Below are 19,756 nucleotides of genomic sequence, written 5' to 3' on the forward strand. Positions count from 1 at the left end.
TCCCCACAGGGAGAGCTAACTCCAAACACTAACCTTTAGCATTTCTGAGACACCCTCCATATCAGTAAATTCCATGAAATTATCAACTCTCACCAAATTTACAGAGAAATTACTAGACAGTAGCAAAGGGAATGATTTCAATACTTACGATATAGAATAATAATGCATATAGAAAAGATATGCACATATATGCCATGTGCTATATTGTCATTAGGAGTCGAGTTCCCTCTGGAAACTCTGCATTAGTAAGTCTAAACTGAAGTAGTAATCTAAGGAGAAATATGTCCACTCCCACTAATGGGTCTTACCTTTAACCAATTCAATCTTCTCATGCTGATTTCAGGTTTGAATTCTTTCTTTGGTTTCAACCCAAATGGCAGGTTTAATGGAAGAGAGCCGTGCCCACTGAGACATCCCAGGGGAGGTGGTGGTGGCACTGGCCCACCAAATGGCATTGCCATTCCTGGAAGTGGGGGAGGCGGGGGAGGAGGCGGGGGAGGAGGTGGGGGAGGCGGCACTCCCCCACACAGGGCTGGTGGGGCAGGAGGAAGGGCTGAAGGGCTAGTGTCACCTTCCACTGAAGCTTGCAAAGGAATTTTTGTGCCAGGTGGCAAGGCACCAAACTGGAGAAGAGAGGAAATAAAAAAAAAAAAAAAAAAAAAAAAAAAAAAAAGTAAGAACATGTGCACAAATAGTAAAAGCACATTTATTTAAAAAGAAGTTACTAGATAAAATTAAAAATACCAGTAATTAGCAATGGCTTATGAAATTCTATAAGTGTTTCTTCCAATTTGAACATACACACATAGCTTTCATGCTCAAGAAAAGGTATTTTGCCCATTTTGAAGCAGTTATGATAGAAATGGTTCCATGGGGTAAGAAGATTAAAGAATAAGCAGTCTCCAGGTAACACTAGAAACTTTGTGAGGAATGAAGTCCACTCAGGGTGCACAGAAAGAATACAGAAGTAGGGAACCTCTGTACAGAGGATCTTAAGCATGTCGTGTGTGTGTGTGTGTGTGTGTGTGTGTGTGTGTGTGTGTGTGTGTGTGTGTGTAGGCACATATCACTGGTTCTGGAATACCTTTAACCAATTTTCTCTTAATTCTATATATGTGCCAACCACATTCTAATTTCAGGGTCCAAATATAAGTTGTCCCTCTTGATCAGACATTTGATTACTAAGCATTCTCTACTTGCTTTTTCAATCTGAACAAACAGGCCCCTTCCTCAGGACAACTTGATCTGTCCACTCAGTTGCGTTCTGGTCTGTTTCACACTGCTCAGAAGCTCTTGGCAAAGCTGGGAAGCAATTATTGAAAGGACCATGGACAATTATCTCTTTGATAGCATATAAAATTTATGAGGAAAGTGACTGTTCGGTTTATCCTTCAAAGACTGTGACAGGTACACACAGTGGCTTTAGAAAGGCAAGGGATAAATAAATTTTAAAAATGAGTAAAAAGCAAGCAAGGGGCACAATTATGAGGTAAGAGAGTACTCATTTCTTAGGGGGATGGGAGCTCTCTACAGAGTCAAATGTCACTAAGAAACAAAATTAAATCAGGACCTGCAAAGAAACCAGAGCATCTATTGCTCATTTTGGTGGTTACATTCTGACAGAATACAGAGAATTTAGTGAATGGTCTGTAATTATGTAATAGACCTTCAGGATTATTTTTTATAATATGGCAATTTCTTGAAATTACTGACATTCTAACTTACCTATATGTACATATAAATATATCCATGTATCTACTTATATGCATAATACAAATACAAAAAGGTTACAGTGTTGGGAAAGAAAATATAAACAAATAGGTTGTTAAAAATGAATGTGCATAGTAATCTTAAGTCATTAAAGCAAGGTACTCCTCCAAAAGTCATGAACACAGATTGTCATCATGCAAAGTTTCAAAAAACAGGAGATTCCTACATTTTATTTCAGTTTTACATCATAAAATTTCCGCATTTTATATCACAAACACAATGCACCCTATCCAAAGGTCATGGATATATTTTTATTATCCTGAATTGTCAAGAAGTAATCCTTCAAATGGGAAATTTTTAAAAGAAAATTCTGATATAAATAGTAGCCCAAGACAGAAAAAAAAAATCACAAATATTATTTCAGCTATTACTTTTAAGTAAAAAAGTATAAAATACAAAAAAAATTATTTCATTTAAATATGAGAATCTTATTTTTAAAATAATTCTGTGGATACATGTTACTTCTTGCAGCAATATTAAAAAACTAATGAGAAGAGTACCCCTTTTTATTTTTTTCAGAGTCACACTCTGTAGCACAGGCTGGCCACAAACGCAGCAGTTTTCCTGCCTCAGGCTCTGAAAACCTAAGATGACAGGCATAAAGCACCACATGTGGCTAAGAATTGTCTTGTTTACAAAAGGTTTTAATTTTTAAAAAACAGGGAATCCTCCGGAAGTGTTTCTAATGACATATTCAAAAGAAACCAAAATTGGCCGTAAATACTGGAAACTACACCTGAGCCTGTTTTCATCCACCCATAAATTAGGATGAGAGGAAATGTGACACTACAATTATTACTCATTATCTAGTACGTAAATCTATAGGAGGAAATTTTCCTGTGAACGTGCCTCCTATAATCCATATAAAGCATGCAGGTGATGTACTTTTTATCTCGTGTCTTATGTGTACAGCATGTATGGGAGCTATCTGCTCATAATCCAGATTTGCTCTTTTTGTCGTGTTTTAAATCTGTTTACTTTTGGAAATTGAAAAATTATCAGAAAATGTTCTCATTCAGCTAGGGGTTATCTTTCACAGCAAGGCAACCCATAGGCTGAAGGCTTGGAAAAATAAATAGCTTGAGCAATAATTTCCTGTACTAGGATAAAGATCAGTGATGGATGACAAATCTAAGAGTAGAGAACTTTCTTAACCTTTACACTTAATTACTTAGGAAACATGTGACTTTAGAAGCAAACTCCAAATGAAGCCGAAGGAAGCCAGTTAATTAGTAAAAGCCTGGATAACCCTACAGACACAGGGAGAAAAAAGGTGACAAAGAATACCTTTAAAACATAAACACAGCAGCCTAGAGATGTGTATGAATAACACTGAGAAAATACACAAGAAAAAATAAAGCTTAAACATTTTGAAACTGTGAAAATATAATATGACCTTTGTTTCCCTGGTATAATTTCAAAATCAAATTCACTCAAGATGGTATTTTACCTGGGATTTAAAAGCTTGTAACTCTGCTTGAAGCTCATTAATCTTTGCCTCCTTTTTCTGCAATTGAGCCTGGGTTTCTTGGTGGTCACTACACTCTTTTTCAAACTGAAACAGAATAAAAGAGATGTGGAGAGATGGAAATGAAAAGCATTATTCTTCACATAAGAATATGGCGCTAATGATCTGTCAATAAAACACTTCTGAATCGGTTTCATAAAAGGAGTGGCAGAGCCCTGACAAGTCGCCCACAAGTCTTTCTCTAAGTCTCTCCAGGTCCCTCCAAAATCATTTATTCAGAAGAAAAGAGACAAAACCTGAAATGGAGGACCATGACCTTCTATTCCCAACAGAGCAAACAGGCCCATAGTTATCTCCGACCATGGCATTTCTCTTAGAAGTCCCTAAATATCATAGCGATTTTGAATAAAGCAGCAGAAAGCAAAGCATTGTACACTGCCTTCGCTGCCACCCTCCGCCTGCAGGACCTGACACTTGAAACAGATCAGGAGTTCATCGATATGAGTTAAAAGTGCTGTTTGAATAGTTTCAGTGGTTCACAACTTCATGCCATAAACACATCAACTGTTTGGTTTGCTTTTCTTTTACCATATCCCCACTATCTTACAGAGATTAATGATAAATTAGATTTTCAAAGTCCCTGGTGCAACACCTTCTGGGAGGAAAGCAAATAATAAAATCCAGCGTTCAATGAGTTTTCTAATTTATATAGCCACTCATCACATTTCCCTATCTTGCATTCAAATAGTTTCACTTTGCCATCATCTAGATTTAAAACCTATCCCAAGGGAACAGAATTTAAATAGACTTTTGTCTCATAATCAAGAACAAGTATGCAGCACTTTAAAACAAAAAGATGCAACTTCTTTGTGCCTCCAGACTGTGAGTACATTCTAAGCACATCTCTATGTCATCAATGTATGTGTGTGTGTGCGTGTGTGCGTGTGTGTGTGTGTGTGTGTGTGTGTGTGTGTGTGTGTGTGTGTGTTATTTTCTCCATAACATGGAAAGAGGGTTAGGAGTCTGTATCAAGTGACAGATCTGAGATTTTTTTTTTAATGTCACATTTCCTGTTTCTACAATCTGAGTTGCTCAGTGGAAATCATGCCACATTCCCATAATGAATGCTTTTACAATGCTTGACAATTTTTAAAAAACTCCTAGAGTAGCTTAGATTCCCAGCAACAAGCAGACATGAAACTTTACCCCATGCCTTCACATCTGCATAGTATACTGTCACCATTCTTTAAAGTACAAAAGCATCTTTAGGTTTCAGAACCAAAATTCCTTGAATTAGAAAAGTTAATTTAATTTCTACCTGCCAAGAGAGAAAAACAAATTGCATATTACATATTCACCCCCAGTCTCTTTGTAATGATAACTGGGGCGGGGGGGGGGGGGGCACATTGTGGATACTACATGGGCCTACTAGATGGCTCATTGAGTAATAGCGCTTGATGCCAAGCATAACAACCAGAGTCTGGTAACTGGGACCTACATGGAAGCTGGTGGAAGTCATTTCTCTGTTCAAAGCTGTTCTTTGACTTCCACATATGTATCATGGTACACATGTGCACGAATGAATGAATGAAGGAATACAATTTTTTAAACGTTTCAAAATTCACAAATAATCAAAGTATATTGTGTGAAAAAATTAAATTTTAACATAACTAAGAAAAGAGTTATGTTAAACTATTATGCCCTTCACATCTTGCAAACCACACCACCATGACCACCACTATGAAGATTCCACTAAACACATGCTCCTATTAAAAAAATTAAACTAAAAGGATACTAATGCCAGGCCTAATAAAGTAACTTATTCACAAACTAAATCATGTTTCAGCTTATAGGTTCATCTACCTCCCTTTAAATTTGGTTTTAACATTTATAAATTATACACAACATAGGGTTTCATTGAAACATTTTCATGATGTATATAATATACTTTAACTATTCCATACAGAGCGTCAACCTACTTGCCCTGGTCCCTGTCTTTTCCTCTAGCAGCACCATTCTTCTGTCACATGGTCATTTCCCTCTAGGCTCGACCCAAGAGAGAAAACACAATACACACTTTTCTGTTCCTGCTTAGCTCCCCAAAGGAGTGTTTGTAAGGTATTTCTTCGTGGCCGTTTCAGCCTCTTTGTACTCTGCCTTTCATCTAGCCCAGGTGCCCCTCTAAGCAATTGAGTTATTACCTTTAAATTAGCTTTTTCAGCATACTTTTTGATCTCATACTCAACTTTTCTAGCCAACTGAACACTTCATTACCAAAACTTGGCAAAATTCCTTTACTAAAAAAAAAAAAAAAATCAGCTACCAAATTCCAAATCAAATGACCACCATTCATCATTCTGTGGCTGAGCTACTTAAAATCCTACTCAGTGCCACAAGTCTTTAAATGTAAATACAAACCACTAAACACTAATTTAACAATTCAGAATATCCTGATAGCATAGGAAATAATCCCAAGAACAAAAACAGTGTGGTGTGAAATTAACCATCTTGTACACAGTATAGGAAATCATTAGCTAAATGAATAGACAATATACAGAATATGAGAGAATCTTTGCATATCCAACAAGAGATTAACATCTAGAATCTAACTGCAAGTCCACAAGTTGAAGACCAAAATCAAATTTTCCCATCAATAGAGTAAAATCAATGAACAGACATACCTCAAAAGTAGCAATACAAAAGGCCAATAAATACTGTAAAACATATTTAATATACTTAGCCAACAATGAAATGCTGCCTTGACATTTTACTTCACTCCTTTGTTGAGGGTGACTATCCTCAACAAAACAAACAATAAATTCTAATGTGTATGGAGGGTAAGAGAAGTCTTTAAGCATTGCTGTTGGGAATATAAAGTAGTGCAGACACTTAAAATTGATGCGGCAGCTCCTCAAAAACCTAAAAAAACAGGCCAGAAAGATAGCTAAGCAGCCTGCTAACCTGAGTTCAATGCCTGGAATCCACATAGTATAGGGATAGAACTGATTCCCAAAATGGTGCATTGGTATCATACACACCCGATAAGGATAAGGACTGTTGTAGTAGAGGAAACAAAGATTGTTAAGAGCCAGAAGTGAAACAAGGAAAACGTGTTTTCCAGACACAAGGCCTTTGCACATACGAACAGTGGTTGTGAACAGTATGTGCACGACTTTGACAAGCAAAAGCTAAACAACATCACAGCGTGGACAGAGTAGGAGGGCGACAAGTCCCACTCCTTAGCTGCGGACCTATTGGCAATTGATAACTACTGAGGGTCGGAGTGAGAGTACGTTTGAAGAGTGTGACACATGGTAGGTCAACCATGATCCAGAAGTTGGCCCCAAATCCAAGAGATTTGGGGCAACATACTTTGGACTTCAAACATTTAAAAAAAAAAAAAAAAAACAAAGAAGACAGGAAGGTGAGTGAATAGGGATGTGGAAATAGATTTGGGGAGTGGGTGTGTATATGATCAAAATGCACTGCCTGAAATATACAAACATTAATAAACTAAAGTCTTTCAAGTTAAAAGTTTGTGGACGACGTACTTTTTTGGCCTTGTCTACCATACTTTTTAAATATTATGCTGGTTTTGTTTTTGTCAATCTGACATGAACTAAAGTCACCACAGAAGAACTGCCTCCATCAGATTGGACTGTGGGCATCTCTAAGAGACATTTTCATGATTTATCTTCAATCAACCTATTTTCCATTGTAAAATAAATACTTATTAGTGTGCATATAATATGGTCCTCAAAGTGTTAGGTTGTGGAAAGAGAGTGGAATGGAACATGGTCAGGACTTCTGGTCAGCAACATCTAATTGTGAAGGAAAAGCAAACTAAATATCCTGGACGGATAAAACTGCCAACAATAAAAGCAGAAGACTACAAATAAGAAAATGAGTCAGAGTAACAAGGCCTCACCCCAAATTTTAAGACCTTGAGGAGGTAGCTAAAAAATGCCAGTAAAATTCCAAAAGCAAGCAATTAAACAGTATACGATTTGCTGAGAGCTATAAATGGAAATATACTAAGAAATTGATATGACCAAGTTTGCACTTTGAAAATCCCAACCAGCAGCTATGTGAATTATGAAATGAAAAAGAAATACTAGACACAGTAGCTTTGAGCCTACTGCAGTTGTCCAAGCAAATATAAGGTAAAGGAGAGGATGCCAGAAGGAAATAAGACTAGAAATCCAAAAGAACTTGTACCTGACTAAAAGAAATTAAGAAGCACAATTTCTCTATCAAAGGCTGGAAACCTATGATAATATAGCAAGAAAAGAATATCAAACACATAGAAAAATGCATTATTAGAAAAGTTGAGTTTTGTTTTATTAATATTTACTAATAATGTTTTATAAATTATCTTTGCATCACTGTAAATAAATACTGGACACAGTCTACTTAAGAAAAAAGAGGTTTGTTCAGCTCACAACGTCAAAGATTCAAAGTACAAAAGACAGCAAACGAGGACTATGATAAGTATGACACTTGGCTACATCACCTCACAGCATAGACAATCTGGAAAGGACTGTGTCAAGCAAGATGATTAGATGGAGAACCAGGGGCATAGAAGAGAAGAGAAGCTGGGACTGATCCTTAATCAAGGACCCTCTGCCTCTCAGGAGGACCATAGTGATGAAAGAGAACTACCTAATCCTTACTTAACTAAATGCCCTCTCTGTATGCTGCACCAACTGCCAGGATTATGCTGAGAACCAAACCTTCTACCCCTGAGTCCTTGGAGGGGTGCAGTTACACCATATCAAACTATGGGAGACATGTGAAGCTTGAGATACCAATTAGAAATTCAAAAGATATACATAAATGTAACTGCTCCTTGGATATCTCAACTAGATTCTGTACAATGATTCCTCACAGCTTATGGACACCACTTCCTTCATTAATTCTTTCCTCATTACCCAAAGCCGATGAGAACTCTTTTGCAGGCTTACACACCAAATGACATTTTTCTATCACATAAATTATACTGCCATATAAATATACCTTCTTGTAATACTTCTCACCTTAATGGCACTTAATTTATAAGATCACAAAACTGAAAACCTTTTCTATATGATCACTTTTAATTGCCTTAAGTTTATAATAAACTCAGTTTTTATTAAATGAAGTGATGAGCAAATTCCTGTCAAATCTTCCTTTAAACATTGAATGACATCAGTATCATCAATTAAGTATCTCAGCATCCAAAACTCCTTTCTCATTTTCACACTTAAAACAAAGTTTGCAGCGTAATTGCAAAGAAAAAGGAAGAAACAAATTTCTTAGCAGAGTAACAACAAGGAGACTTTCTGACAATATAAATACTGGGACATCAAAATACAAAGAGAAAGGATTACGCGGAGGACAACAGAAAAAGAAATCAAGTAGATTATCATTAGTATAATCTTAAAAACAAACTAAATAAACTTGGCCATGCTAAAGAGACAAAAGCATATTTCCTCCTTTACAAAAGAATCAGATGAATGATAAACCTTGCTTTAGCATTTTTGTAATATCGCCAATCAAATCACAGTAGTCTTGGGGATAAACCTGTGTCTATTAAAGTATACTTTAGGAAACTGATGATAGTGTTCTTCCGTGCCACCCATGCCCCCACTGGAAAAAAAAAAAAAAAAAACTTGGCTGAAGGAATACTACACTTAGAAAATTACACTCAAAAATGTCAAGAAACACAGTTAAAGATGAGTTTCTGCTTAATTTCATACCCTGGGGTAAATGTATTAGTGTCTCTGCACAAGAAGGTTAATAATTCAATATACTCTATATACTTTCTGACATTTCTGCTCTTCATTTTTCAAATTGATGCACCTTAATAAAAAATGTACCTAGAAACTATGATAGCTTCCTGCCTGAAGCTAAGTATTTACATGTGTCCTTACAAAGCTATCAGAGCAAAGTTTCTGCTGATATATACAAGATGATATGGCACTAAAAACTATTACGAGGCAAAAGTATTTTCTGAATATATGCAATGCATACAACTTCTGGCTTTAAAAAGGCAAGTAACCTTGAACAAGGTCTTTTATTTACATTTAAAGCTTACTATTTAAAAGAAATCTATTGAGTTTTTTTTTTATTTAACTCGATTCATATACCCTAAACAAAACATAAGCGTAATACTATCCTATTCTTGATCTATTGACATCTAATACTTGAAAACAGTACTACATGCATGAAAAGTAAATGTAGTATGTAAGCTTAGACGACAAAGCTGGCAGAGAGAAGCGTCACACTATATCAAACAGCTATTAACCATTTTACGACCATCTGGACAGTTTAAATAATCTAACCACTTCTTTCCCTCACCAAACTATCTTCCAGGCAATGATAACATCATATTTATAACTGTGATTCTAGAGTACTGGTTGGTTCTTGTCAACTTGACACAAGGAAGAGAGTATCTCAACTGCGGAATAGTATTCATCAAATTGCCCTGTGGGCATTTCTGAGGTTCATTTTCTTGATTGATGGCTTAGATGCGAGGGCCCAGCCCACTATGGGCAGTACCACTTCTACACCTTGGATTTTATAGAAAAGCAGGTTGAGTAACCCATGGGAAGCAGGCCAGTAAGTAGTATCCATTTATGGTCTCTGCTGCAGTTTCTGCCTCCAGGTACCTGTCTGGAGCTCCTGACTGACTTCCCTCCATGATAAACTGTAACTGTAACTGTAACTGAGCCCTTACTTCCCCAAGTTGTTTTTGGTCAGTATTTATCACAGCAGCAGAAATCTAAGTAGAACACCTAGCAAGCAGTCAATGGGCTGGGCTGCATAAGCTCTCACAAAGTGCTAGGCTAATTCCAACCCTTAGGGCATCAAACAATGACACAGACATAAAATTCAACAGAAGTTCTTCAAACCTTACGAAAGTTCCATTTATGTTTGATTAAGTTTGCAGAAAAGTAGAAATCTCTCCAGGGACATTTAGGTCCTATTACATTAACAGTATATTCTTCATGAGATGGTGCCCAATATAAAGGCTCAATAGGTGAATATAGATGTGGCATGATTGTGTGGCAATAGTTGTAGTTATTTCTTCACCAACATGAAGAGAAGCTAGCCCTAAGAATTCATTTCTGAATGACTACTTCAAAGGTCAGGAATATTTTCCAGCCAAGAAAATATCTAATACCGAAATCCTATGCCAGAAAGAAGAGGCCAAAACACTGCATGAAAAGAAAGCAAAGATAATTTGCTGTGGGATAATGCTTTTGTACACTGGTTTGATAAAATGCTGATTGGCCAGGCAGGAAGCATAGGTGGGATAAGCAGACAAGGAGAATTCTGGGAAGAGGAAGGCTGAGTCAGGAGACGCCAGCCCGCTGTCCAGGAAGCAGCATGTAATGGCACACAGGTAAGCCATAGGACATGTGGTGAAATATAGATTAACAGAAATGGGCTGAGTTTAAGTACAATGGCTAGTCAGTAGTAAGCCTAAGTTAATGGCCAAGAAGTTTTAATTAATATAAACTTCTGTGTGTTTGAGTATGAGCGGCTGAGAACTGGATGGGACACATGAAAATATTCAACTACAAATGGCGCCAAAACATGGGAACTGAAACCTGAGAAAGCTTTAAAAAAAAAATAATTTAAAACAAAGCTAAAAACAACTTCCAAGTTGTGTCTCTCAGGCCAGCCATGGGCTACAATATGGTGGGTTCTCAATGGTATGTGGGCTTGAGTGCAGCATGGTAGATTTCCGCCATGGTACATAGTGGCATTTCTAAGACACACAATGCACTGCATCGTGACAGATTTAGCTTTTGCTAGTATAGGGGGGAAAGAAAGAAAAAAGAATAGAGGTTTGTGGACTATACACTGCTGGATGGAAGCACAGCCTCTTCCCACAGTTGGCAGTGAGCCTGGTTCCCAGAGCTGGCAGTAAATGTAGTTCTGCCATGTTGGGAAGCTGAGTTGGGCAAAGCCAGCAGCCAAAGCTGCCATTTCAGTCCTACTAATGCTGCAGTTTAAAGCAATAGATTCACAAGAAGGAAGATTCAGATGGAACAAGACTTTAAATGGTTTATAGTGTGTGTAAAAATGTGCATGGGCTTGGAAGAGAGAAGAAAATGAATATAAACAGAAATATAAAAAAGTTTTAAAAATAAGTTCTTTGAAAAGACAGAAAAAGTACTATAAAAAATTAACCACGTAAAGAAGGATATTACACAGAGAATCTGGATTGTGTTGTCTTTGATACTTTTAACTGCATAAGATATTTGATTGTAAAGGCTGCTAAATTAAGCATATATATATATATATATATATATATATATATATATATATATATATATATATGGAATCTTGACTTCAAAATGTGGATCTAAGGATATGTTACTTTGGAAAGGAGGCTCTGTTTTTGTTTTCACAAAAAGGAAGAGGCTATCGATTTGCTCCAAATTAAGATACATTAGGTTTGACCAGCCAAGACCCCCTGAAAGGTCTCCAATGACATCACAGCCCAGATCATCCAACATACAAAATCAACTTCAAGGCAACCGGCTCAGAAAATACAGTGTCACAGACTACTCCAAGTCAGGACTTGACCATAGTTTTTAATTTTCTCAGGATCCCCATTAGATTGTCAGCACCCTCATCCAGCAGAAAGCAGTATAAGAAGTTATATCCAAATTCCTGAAATATTGTTTAAGAATGTTTATTTTATTTAAAGCATGATTATTATAAATGCAATTTCTAAAGGAAAAAAGGGGGAGGTAATCGATATGATAGAATGAAAGGGTCAATTATTGAATCTACTTTTAAAGACCAATAATTTGTTTAAAATTTTTTCTTTGGTATAGATTTTAGTTTACTGATACAAATTTGATTTTCTTATACTGTAAGTATATTTATACTCTTGTTCAAGGTATTTTGTTTGTGCAGCTCATTTAAATTTTAATGGATAATTAAGAAATACAGATTAATAATTAGTCTTCTATGATAGTCAAACTTATAGTCATGTCAAGTTTTCTAGGTATACATAGATATAATTCAATTAGGTAGATAATCTCCTACCACTTCAAAGACCTACAGAATATGGCATTTAAAATGTTTTGAAAACTTAGACATTCTGGACAATGAGACACATCTGCTCCTGGCAGGACTGATTTGCTTCAAAGAGTAGGATGGGCATCAAGACCTCTATATGGAGTTTATCTTATTGGCAAAAACAGGCATTTTGGCAAGAAACTGTACTTGCCTGGACTACTATATAAACTGGACATGCAGGACCCATGGGAAGATGAACACTGAACTTTGCAAGATGAGATGGTCCTTTAGGTTCCTGCTTCACAGAAGAAACTGTCAGACATTCTATAGGACACAGCGAAAAAAAAATGACTGAGAGACTAGGCCTATGGGCTGAAGATGGATGCCCCAACGTTGCAGAGGAACTTTGGATGACTGTCCATGCTGGCAAATCTCTCTGTTGTTTCCAGAACATTGGAAATTGCTTACAATGCATTTCCTGTATACTTAGGTAACATTCTTCTGGGGTCTTTAATCTAGTTGAAGACTAGATAGTTATAAACTTCCTTAGTTATGATAAAAGATAAGTTAGATACGAAACCTTAGACTCACAAATATAGGACAATAGAATATTTTTTTAATTTGCCAAATATAAATAGACTAGATATTGTAACTGTAATTCTTGCTTGATAACTGTTTTGTTATACATAATTTTACTATGTTAAAGTTAAAACTTTCCTTTTTAATTAAATAGAAAAGAGGAAATGCTGTGGGGTAATGCTTTGGTACACTGGTTTAATAAAATGCTGATTGGACAGTAGCCAGACAGAAAGTATAGGAGGGATAAGCAGACAAGGAGAATTCTGGAAGGCTGAGTCAGGAGCCACCAGCCGGCTCTTGAGGGAGCAGCATGTAATGGCACACAGGTAAAGCCATGGGACATGTGGCGAAATACAGATTTACAGAAATGGGTAGAGTTTCAGTGCAAGAGCTAGTCAGTAGTAAGACTGAGCTAATGGCCAATCAGTTATAATTAATATCAGCTTCTGAGAGATTATTTATAAGCAGCTGCAGGATCATGGATGGGTGAGAGAAATTTGTCCCAAACGCCAACCAGCTAGGACACAGAAAAACTTTCAGATACAAGAACTGGAGTCAGAAAAATTGCTAGGCTGAAAACAAATGAAGCTGGTAATAACTAATAGTTTCTTCTTTTAATAAAAAAGAAAGGAAAAAATTGAGACAGGGTCTCTTCTTTACAAAGCCCTGGCTGTCCTGGAACTTACTATGTATACCAAAAAAGCTAATGAATCATATTACATGTTTAAACACATGATGACATGGCATCTGTAATGATAACACAAACAAAGAAAAGGATGTAGAGAGTATTTGCAATAGCAAAATGGTCTAGATAGCACTCCATAGAGCAAGGTCTGATCACACAGGCATGAAGGAAATGAGGACAGAGGGAGTACCAGGCACTCTGAAGAAGCGCCACCCTGGAGCAGCTCACACAGTCCTACAAAGGAAATCGGTTACTTACTTTCTTGCAATTCTCTGATGCTTTCTCTTCAAACTCTTCTAGTTTTGCCAGATCTATGCAAACATCTAAAATTATAATAACAAGAAATTAAATTAAGGTTTTATGCAAACTTTTGATGACTTTATATTTGTAAAGAAAAAAATCACATGGGACTTAATAATAAATGTAGGAAAATATTGCAATACTACAAGAAGGCTCTTTAAATATGACACCAAAAATAGTGAAGCAGAATAATTCATATTGAATTTTAACCTCCCATCATGGAAGGTGAGATGGTTCAATGATAACAGGAAGCATAGGATGGTCCCAATTATCAATATATATCTAGAATGAAGAGATGGTATCCAACATCAGCCAGGAAAATTAAGTGGGAATGAGAAACAAAAGTGAGGGGAAAAGAAACAATTGCTGCCAGGCGGTGGTGGCGCACGCCTTTAATCCCAGCACTTGGGAGGCAGAGCCAGGTGGATCTCTGTGAGTTCGAGGCCAGCCTGGTCTCCAAAGCGAGTTCCAGGAAATGTACCCCATATATGCCCATAATCCCAACAAGGAGGTCAACAGAGACAAAGAGGATTACTGGAGCTTGGTGGCTGCCAAGCCACCCACAAAATGAAAGGTCAAGGTTCAGCAGAGACCCTACCTGCCTGGCCTCCATGCATTTACCCACATACACACCAGTGTGTAACCCACACACTCACTCACAAACACATACATTAAACACACACAGAAATGCCAAAAAAAAAAAAATAAGGAATGCAAGAAGTCAGTTATGCTTGTAATTCAAATGATAAAAGTTTTCTCAATGTACTCTGAAATGTACATATCTCATTGAGCAACAGAATATTAAAAGGGTATACATAGGGATATTTAATATTAAGATGTCAAAAAAATTCTCAAATTCCTTGATCCAGTCTGCCAAAAGAAAAGAATACAATGATTATCACTAGGCTTTTGTGCCAATATCATTGTAACAGGGTCAACTGTTTTACAAACCATTGTTTGGAATCATCAGTTCTACATATAAACACACAAAAAATTCAAGTAAGAGTTTGTATAGTATTGTTATGAAACATAGCTTTGACATTTAAGACTTCATGAAAGGGGATCAAAGGTCCTCAGGAGATCTCCAGTCAAATGAAGAAAACCAACAGCTAAGAGTTAGCCCATCAGAACAAACTCAAGATAGTTCTACATAAATAACAGAAATACTCACCTACAAACTGACTCAAGTCCAAATCTAGTCTTTTTCTGTAGGTGAAGTCTGGATCCAGTCCATCTCTATGCAACACAATCTGTGATACACACTCGTCAATTAGTTTGAAGTACTGTTGTCTAAAAACAAAGAGCATATTTACACTCAATTCAAGAGTACAACTTTACATCTAAACAATATACTTGATGGAAACGTGACTTCAGGTTTAAATTTTTACTCAGCATAATTTCAACAGGTGGTATACCACAGCATGGGAATCTCATCTTTCTAATGAGGCCTTGACGTATTTTTAATGATGTGTCAGGAAATCTACTACTCATTGAGGATTTTCCCATAAATCAGACATTTCATTCATTTGCACTAAAAAAAGACATTATGAAGACATGACAGGCACTTCGAGCCACCTCAGAACGTAGCTACTAAAGAGCTACCAGAAATTCATTAATGCAAACCAAACCACCAAAAATCTTTTCAAAGAATTTCTACTAGAGCTTCATAAAATCAATTTGTGGAAAGAAATTCCAAATTGATACTCTAAATGATAGGAAACCAAATTAATATATCTTACTCAAAAGAAGGCTAGAAACTTTAACATCAAAGGCCAAAGGCCAAAGTTGCACGAAAAGTTTCAAGAAGGGGTGTGCTGTCAGCACGATCAATCCATCTGCATTCCTAACAACTTAGAAACATGTCCTAACTTAAGGCGGTGTGAAGAAAACACGAAAGAAAAAGAAAAAATGTGGACAAAGGCAATTCAAGCAGCAGGGTGGTTTATAATGAGGAACCCTACATCCCTCATCACTTGTGAATTGATTTCCGATCTCAGTGATTTATATACAGTTTGTGATTTTTTTTCTCCAAACCATATTCTTCAAATGTGATGGCCTTCTGGCCACTTCAGCTTTCCCCTCAATGAACCATGTACAGATACCACTATCTTTATACAAGCTAACTACACCTAATGAATCATTTATAATGCTGAAGAAAACTGCTTCAGCTGAACATGAGGAAAAGGGAAATTTTAAAATGCTAACAATGGTCCTAAATTCAAGGGATTCAAACAGCATTTACCAACCAGGGGCTGATAGAACCAAGCACAAAATGACCAAGAAATGGGTGGGTATACTTTAAACAGAAGTTTCATTTGCTTCTTACACAAATTTAAGGTAGAAACACAACACTAATTAAAAGGGTACACTAATATTTTTAAATGTAATCAATTAGTAGGTTTATGTAGAATTTATCAGTGCTTAAATATTTAGTCTATTTTAAACAAAGTACCAGAAAACAGCACATTGAACAATAAAACAGGTTACTGGCCAAGTTTAGAATATTCACAGGAATTACAGCGTCAACAAAAGTTTGATGTGTGAAGAACAACCAATAGAAAGAATATAAAGGTTCTTTTGCCTTTTCTTCAGTGTTGTCTGTATAGCAAATGACACTCTGTTAAACCCTCCAATATCACCCAGGGGTGTGCTGCCTAGATAAGGGTTTCCTATAGATCTTATATAAATCGGGTACAGAAAGACCAACTATCCCAACCACCTATGAATGAAATTTCTGCAAAGAGAAAATAACAAAGGAGTTTATATCTGAGGACCTTGATCCCACTCATAAACTACTAATACAAGTGGAAAGTGGTTAAGGTCATTTACTGAGCATACACTGTGTGTCAAGAATTCAACTCCCATGGATAACAACCGTCCACGGCAAAAGAAGGCCTATCATTTTCTGAAGAGCAATGGAGAAATAGATGGAGGTGGGGAGTGGATGGGGAGAAGAGGAGGAGGAAGAAACTGCAGACAGTCCAGATGAAAAAATAAATAAAAATAAAGTAAAATCTGCATTGTGAGAAGCTTTGAAAAAGAATTAAACTCATAGTTTTACTCATGTAACCATACTTAAACTTTATAGTACAGTCATTTGGGTACTCAAGTCTACTTAGAACCACATTATGTTCCATATGAGGTAGACAAAACAATTTGTCAAGCTCAAATAGCCAAGACATAATTAACTTAAGAGAAAGCAACCTATCAACAGCATTCCTGGTGATTAAGAAATAACCACAAAATATTACACATTTGTTGCATATAATAAATTAGTGTACTAGCAATAATTGTCACTGTTTTTATTTTTGAGATTCTAATTATATCATTTATCCCTTCCACTCTGTCCAATATACTCCCTCTTTACTCTTCCAAATGCATGGCCTTTTTTAAAATTGTTTTTACATGAATGTATGTATCTATAAATATATATGTACACACACACACACACACACACACACACACACACTCTTCTAAATATAACCTGAACAGTGTGCATGTTACCCATATGTATCCCAATGTATCTATAAAACAGTCCCCTAAGGTTCAAGGATCATTGTAGAAGAGGAGGCAGAAAGATTGTAAGAACCAGAGAAAAGGGAGTTTGTCTCCTAGAGATGTGAGATGTGTCTTCTAGTAACAGCAGAAGATACACCCATAATGTTTCACCAACATAACTGCCCAAACTCACTGAACAAGGACAATAATGGACATGGTTTCAACTTTCATTCAAAGGAGAGGATACAACTAAGCTATTTGGGAGTTGAAAAAGCAACAGTAATGGCATTATATCCACATCTACCTAAATATATGCCCAAAGGAAGTAAGTCGGTAGATCATTATGAAGGAAATAAAATAACTTGCTTATCTGAATAAAGTGAATTTCACAACTACTAGTTTTATCAGTTAAACAACAGATCATTGCTTCCCCTTACCTTATAAAATGGTCATTTCGAATGAGCAGAAGATGCTGAAGAATAGAAACAAAATATCCCTCTGCTCTAGTTTGCTTAACTGAGTCCCACACCATGTTATAAACATCAGATGCTTCAGTGTGCTGATTAAGGACCACATGAATTTATTCGAACCTACACAGAACAGCTGCTATAACAGTAGCTTCTGTAGGAGGGTTTGGAAGACTGGTCTACAAACAACTATCTAGAAATTGGTGCATTAAAAGATCTATCTAGAAATTCAACTTAGAGAATGCCAGGGATGGCAAGTTGACAGACACTTTTTACCCTTCACAATCCACTGCACTCACTGGAAAATACGGTGGGAACCGAGCCAGCAGCTGGTTGGGAAAACCCACTAAGGTCTATGGATGTCCTTAACAACAGAACAAGTGTGCGCACAGCACGCATCAAGGAGAAGCCATGATACAAAACAGGATTCTAGTGAGTCATGGAGACACTTGGCACCTGTAGATTTATCAGCTTCCATGAGGCCTCCAGTGTACTTCATCCATTGTGAAGAAAGGAGCATTTAATGGGTCGAGGCTATCTCAAGCCCAATACTACATGGAAGAAAGACGCCAGCCATAAAAAACAACAGACTGTACAAAAATCTGGTCTAAGCTAATTATTTTACTAATTGTAGCATCCCTTTCCACATATGTACTGACAAAAAAAAATTAAGTTTATAAAATAGTGACACTTTCTTAATACCTAAAGGTTTGATTTCATATAGTTTCTATGGAATCACTTGAATGTTTTGTGAGATATAGTGTACTATTTTAGATGTAAAAGTAATTGTACACATCTTTTGACTAGGACTCAGAGCAAAAGGATATTCAAATTCAGCTCTAATATCATCAAGGCGATGGGAGAACTCAATCAAATCTTCTTCTTTGTGCTCCTCAAAGACTTTAAGTTGTATATCCAGGCCATCATTCTTAATACACTTTAAGTTCTATAGATATTAGATAAAAAATGTGATGGATTAGATTTTCAGTAGGAGTAACTTTATCAATAACATAAACAATAAACCAACCATTCAAACATGATTGGCAGAATCCAAACACTTAAAGTGTTAAATAATACTCAAATCTTATCATCTATATTTCAAAACTAGATTTTTATACTCAAGTCTTTTCCCACAGATGAATTATTCTTGAGAGTAATTTATCTAAATTTCCCCCACTCAAGTACACTTCTAATTTAAATATTAATGAGGAGACTGCAGGGCACTTACTGGCAATATCTCTTTCAATCCACAACGCATAAATTCATTTCTGATGTGAAGCCTGAAGTCCAAATCATCAGGAGATGTAACAAGGGCATTTATGAGCTGCATACAAGCTACCTACAACAGATTACACACAGAGAATTACAACAGTTGCCAGCATTTAAAACAAAAAGCAAGAAAGGAAAAAAAATCAAGTTTTAGTCCAAGAATTATCAAATATTTTCTCTCACAGGAAAGCCTAATAAGATAATTTATAAATAAAATATTATATGTATAAACATACATAGTTTCAATTAAATTGTTTATCCCTTATTTGGAAAATGATGTGAAGAAAACCAATTATCCCTTCATAAAAACATCATGTATGGCTAAAAGTCTTACCCAATACCATTCTACATATACTCAATACAAACAGAAAATTCCCGGAATGAAAATTATAAACATGTTACAATGTAAATAACAACAAAATTAGAATAGTACAATAATGTTCCATTTTACAAAAGAACCCAAATTCCCAAAGACCTCAAGTTCAACAACGTCCTAAATAGGGTTGATAAGGCTGCTGTAAGACATTAAACTAAAAATAACTTTGTAATGGGCATTGCCTATTTGTAAAGCAATCACTAATATACTTCTGCAAAAATTCAAGCTTACTGTATATTGTATTTAGTAAGAGAGTCAATTATATAGCTCACCAAACACCATAATATGTGATAGAAGTTGGGTAATCATTTTTTTTTCACTTT

The 19,756-nt window shown here is 36.2% G+C and overlaps 1 protein-coding gene across 4 annotated transcripts in view; it reads right to left on the reverse strand.

Annotated features, from left to right (window-relative positions):
• Diaph3 (diaphanous related formin 3) overlaps window positions 1-19,756 on the reverse strand; it is a 482,159-nt gene that overhangs the window by 295,271 nt on the left and 167,132 nt on the right. For all 4 annotated transcript variants that reach the window (XM_076545449.1, XM_076545448.1, XM_076545447.1 and 1 more), the window contains 7 exons: window positions 19,017-19,127; window positions 18,616-18,734; window positions 17,759-17,875; window positions 14,995-15,113; window positions 13,782-13,846; window positions 3,221-3,325; window positions 309-623 (listed from right to left, as the gene is read on the reverse strand). In XM_076545449.1, coding sequence (XP_076401564.1) covers window positions 309-623; window positions 3,221-3,325; window positions 13,782-13,846; window positions 14,995-15,113; window positions 17,759-17,875; window positions 18,616-18,734; window positions 19,017-19,127 — 951 coding nt within the window. The remainder of the gene's footprint in view (window positions 1-308; window positions 624-3,220; window positions 3,326-13,781; window positions 13,847-14,994; window positions 15,114-17,758; window positions 17,876-18,615; window positions 18,735-19,016; window positions 19,128-19,756) is intronic.

This window comes from Peromyscus maniculatus, chromosome 9, assembly GCF_049852395.1.
Source record: "Peromyscus maniculatus bairdii isolate BWxNUB_F1_BW_parent chromosome 9, HU_Pman_BW_mat_3.1, whole genome shotgun sequence".
NCBI lineage: Eukaryota > Metazoa > Chordata > Mammalia > Rodentia > Cricetidae > Peromyscus > Peromyscus maniculatus.